Source organism: Dreissena polymorpha, chromosome 11 (genome assembly GCF_020536995.1).
Source record: "Dreissena polymorpha isolate Duluth1 chromosome 11, UMN_Dpol_1.0, whole genome shotgun sequence".
NCBI classification, from domain to species: domain Eukaryota; kingdom Metazoa; phylum Mollusca; class Bivalvia; order Myida; family Dreissenidae; genus Dreissena; species Dreissena polymorpha.
In genome coordinates, this window is record NC_068365.1 from 23,527,481 (window position 1) to 23,531,866 (window position 4,386).

General features: G+C 47.6%; 1 protein-coding gene across 1 annotated transcript; it reads right to left on the bottom strand.

Moving 5' to 3' along the window:
* Window positions 1-731: 731 nt before the first annotated feature.
* Window positions 732-3,837, bottom strand: LOC127849693 (BRD4-interacting chromatin-remodeling complex-associated protein-like). The gene is made up of 2 exons (XM_052382438.1): window positions 1,078-3,837; window positions 732-959 (listed from the first exon to the last, which is right to left on the bottom strand). The coding sequence occupies exons 1-2, from the start codon at window positions 3,835-3,837 to the stop codon at window positions 732-734; spliced, it is 2,988 nt and encodes a 995-aa protein (XP_052238398.1).
* Window positions 3,838-4,386: the final 549 nt, after the last annotated feature.

The window sequence follows — 4,386 nt, forward strand, 5'->3', positions numbered from 1 at the left end:
GTGGTTGTCCGTCTGTTGACCCAGAATTAAGGCTCAGAACCTGTCCATCAAATATTAAAGTGGCCTCCGCCATGTTAAGGATGGCTTTTCCCGTATTGACCAGAATATCAAATCCAAGAAGCATATCTGTGTCAATCGGGGCTACGTACAATTGTTCTTTGTACCAACAATTGCCAATTTTCAACTTAATTGGGCCCACAATAAAACCTTGCATGGACATGTCCTTGCCCGCAGTCAACAGCTTAACGTCGCGTAATTTAGGAGGAGGGTGCTTCATGGACTTATAAACTTTTTCGGATATGATGCTGACCTCGGACGCAGAGTCAACAATAGCATTAACTACAATGTCCCCCACCTGCACATTCATGTAGAACAGGGAAATTGAACTTGTATGGCTTACACGAACTACTTCCTGTTGGACCGACTGTTTAGCCGGTACAGGCATCTTCTCCTTTTTGGCCGCGGACGTCAAGGTCGGACATGGGCCGCAGTGCCCGACCTTCTCTAGTTTAAATCTCTTTGTGGGGCTTGATTGGGCATTGGGCATTCCCGTTGGAAATGGCCCACAGTGCCGCATTTAAAACAAGCTCCATTGTTCCTATTGCCAGGGGCGGGGTTGGGCCTTGGGCATTCGCGTTGGAAATGGCCCACAGTGCCACACCTAAAACAAGCTCCATTATTTCTATTATCGGGTCTCCTACCGAGACCTTGAGGCTGACGTACGTCAGGGTTCACCGCCGGCTGGTAGGGATACCCTCGATTGACGAAAGGATTATTCCCTCTCCCTCCGGCGCCCCTTCCGTAGGCGTTAGGCCCTTGATACCCCCTTCCGCCACCTCTACCTCCATTAAACATTCCCTGACGTTGGGTATTGTATCCTTGGTTTGGAGCGTTCCCTGGAAAGGGACCTGCTCGTTGCCCACCATTTGCTCCACCTGTCCCAGGACGGTTAAATGGAACTGGCGGTTTGACATGGGAATCAATACCCGAACTTCCACAAGAGATATTCAGTTTTTCAACCGCACCTTGTAATTGGGCCATCACTTGTGTTAGTTTATCAACAGCCAACCCACTTACAGGCTGGGTTGTCTGCTCTGGGTTCACCATGTGAACCCGCTTAGTCTCGTCCGATTTCCCTTTATGACCATCCCTTTGAGAAGGGGCACAAGCCAATTGAATATGGTTAAACATTTTAATTTTTTCAATGGCCTCTCCAATCGACTTCGGTTGCTGAATGCTCACCTGTCGGCCGGTTTCTCTGTCCTGTAACCCGTGGCAGAATTTTGCCACTGCCTGCTCGGTGGCGTATACTTGGGGCAGATCTCGGAATGCCTTAGTGGCTAGCGTGAGTACGCGATCCGACCACTCATCCAATGATTCTCCTACTCCCTGAGAAATTGCCTGAAAACGCCCTTGCGCAGTAGCAGGGAGCTCTTTGGCATCGAAACGCTCTTCCAGACGATGCAGTAATTCCTTATAAGGGACAGTTTTCCTGCCGTCAGTTAATACAGAATAGAAGTCCGCAGCTTTTCCCACCAAACACCAAACCAACCCATCAGCGCACTCATCATCTGACCATTGGTGCAAATTGGCATAGCGCTCGAACTTGCCCCGGAAAACTGGCCAATTACTTCGACCGTCAAACTGTAAGGTTTTAGGCATTCGGGTAATCACATCCCGAGAAGCAGGGTTTGGTGTAGTTGCAGGCAGGAGTGCAATAGGAAGGCTCGGTATTACCGGCGGGTTGATGAGCGCCAGAGTAGCCTGCTGATTGGGTAGGCTAGGTGGGTTTATGGGCACTGGATTAGCAGGCTGATTTTGTACTGGCTGATTAATGGGTACCAACGTAGCAGGCTGATTGTACATGCTAGGTTGGTTGTTGGGTACCTGGTAAGGAGGCTGATTTTGTACCGGTTGGTTGATGGGTACCAACGTAGCAGGCTGATTGTACATGCTAGGTTGGTTGTTGGGTACCTGGTAAGCAGGCTGATTTTGTACCGGTTGGTTGATGGGTACCAACGTAGCAGGCTGATTGTACATGCTAGGTTGGTTGTTGGGTACCTGGTAAGCAGGCTGATTTTGTACCGGTTGGTTGATGGGTACCAACGTAGCAGGCTGATTGTACATGCTAGGTTGGTTGTTGGGTACCTGGTAAGCAGGCTGATTTTGTACCGGTTGGTTGATGGGTACCAACGTAGCAGGCTGATTGTACATGCTAGGTTGGTTGTTGGGTACCTGGTAAGCAGGCTGATTTTGTACCGGTTGGTTGATGGGTACCAACGTAGCAGGCTGATTGTACATGCTAGGTTGGTTGTTGGGTACCTGGTAAGCAGGCTGATTTTGTACCGGTTGGTTGATGGGTACCAACGTAGCAGGCTGATTGTACATGCTAGGTTGGTTGTTGGGTACCTGGTAAGCAGGCTGATTTTGTACCGGTTGGTTGATGGGTACCAACGTAGCAGGCTGATTGTACATGCTAGGTTGGTTGTTGGGTACCTGGTAAGCAGGCTGATTTTGTACCGGTTGGTTGATGGGTACCAACGTAGCAGGCTGATTGTACATGCTAGGTTGGTTGTTGGGTACCTGGTAAGCAGGCTGATTTTGTACCGGTTGGTTGATGGGTACCAACGTAGCAGGCTGATTGTACATGCTAGGTTGGTTGTTGGGTACCTGGTAAGCAGGCTGATTTTGTACCGGTTGGTTGATGGGTACCAACGTAGCAGGCTGATTGTACATGCTAGGTTGGTTGTTGGGTACCTGGTAAGCAGGCTGATTTTGTACCGGTTGGTTAATGGGTACCTGGTTAGCGGGCTGATTGTATACGCTTGGTTGATTGATGGGTACCTGATTAACAGGCTGATTGTATACGTTTGGTTGATTGATGGGTACCTGGTTAACAGGCTGATTGTATACAGGTTGATTGGGTACCGGGTTAGCAGGCTGATTGTAAACAGGTTGATTGATGGGTACCTGGTTGGATAGCACAGACCCATTATTTGGGAAAATAAAGTAAGGTGTGCTTGTGGTCGGAGGATTGGGAAGTTCTTGCAATGCCTTCATGAGGGTTGCTTGGGGTAGGGACGTCTCAATTTTTCCTCCAAATGCGCCCTGGTGCACGCGTGATGGGTATGTGGGGGAAGGTTCTTCGGTTTTATAGGCGACTGGACTGCGCCACCTAAGACCCGCCTCGCTGTCTGTTCTTCCCCACGGCAACTTCTGTTCCCTACGTCCAGCGGGGGTATGAGATAAATATCGGGGTATGGGGGTTTGAGACAAAGTCTGCAAGGAAAGGAAAGGTCTTGGCCTGGAGGAGGGGCTGGGTGTTGATATTTGGTCTGGACCAGCCAATTGGTGTTGGACAGGAATGGGAAGTGATCTTTGGACCAGGGGTTGTGACCAATTTTGCAACTGCGATTGCAGTTCCGAAATACTCTCCTCCAGGGTGTTAATCTCTGCGGCAAGCGCAGCCCTTTCTCGTGCGTCTGGCCGGTTCCTTGGCGCACCTAACCCCCACCCCCCGTGTGGGACTAACTCACCATTATACAACCGCCCCATATCTTCCTCATCTTCATCCAAGGTTATTGCAAATAACCTTGGATTCGGACGGAAGTCCAGCATCTGCATGACCTCTTCATCCAGAGGTCGCCGCATTAGTATTCCCAGAGATTCGGGATATACGTTACCCGCATTCTCCCGGAGATTTACAATGGCTTTAGCCAATTTCGGTCCAATCCCCGGAACGGAGGTCAAAACATGAGGAGGGTCAAAGTTTACCTGTACCATTCTGTAAGATACCGTTGTCCTTGGTGTGGCGGGTTTACTGCCCATATCCGCCATTTTAGTTTTAAATGTTTGGCAGACAACAACAACAAAAAAAAAAAAACCAAAAAAAACAACAACAGGAATTCAAGAAAGAAAAATCCGTGTGACAATGACAATGAAAATAATGTAAAAAACGTTTACCTTTAACCTATAACTATCTCAGACTGGCCCACCTACCACGTGAAATCAAAAATTTCCCATATCCATTATTAATTGAGAAATTTACAATGAAGGAAATTTAAACAAAAACAAAAAAACAAAAAACGGACTGGAAGTTACTAAATCCAAAAAATTCCTAAATATAAAACTCGTGCTAAAATGGTAAGGACAATAAAAACGTTTTTCAAAAGAAACAATAAATTTCCCACCAAATACCTAACTTCCACGTGAGCTTAAGCCCTAAACTGTGGTAACAACAACAAAGATGGCCGACACGGACGAGTTAACACGTGGCCGGGAAATTCAAATATTTTTTACAATTTAATACAATAATAATAGCAGAAATAGCGTTGCTATAAAATTTGATAGCTAAATCAAGCGTGGATTCGATGTAGCATGGTTCAA

Bases quoted from the DNA above. Each gene is read 5' to 3' on its own strand.
- LOC127849693 (XM_052382438.1), bottom strand. From the start codon at position 3,837: ATGGCGGATATGGGCAGTAAACCCGCCACACCAAGGACAACGGTATCT. The intron at 960-1,077 runs GTAAGTGGGTTG...TCAAACCGCCAG, and splicing joins CAGAGCAGACAACCCAGCCT to TTCCATTTAACCGTCCTGGG.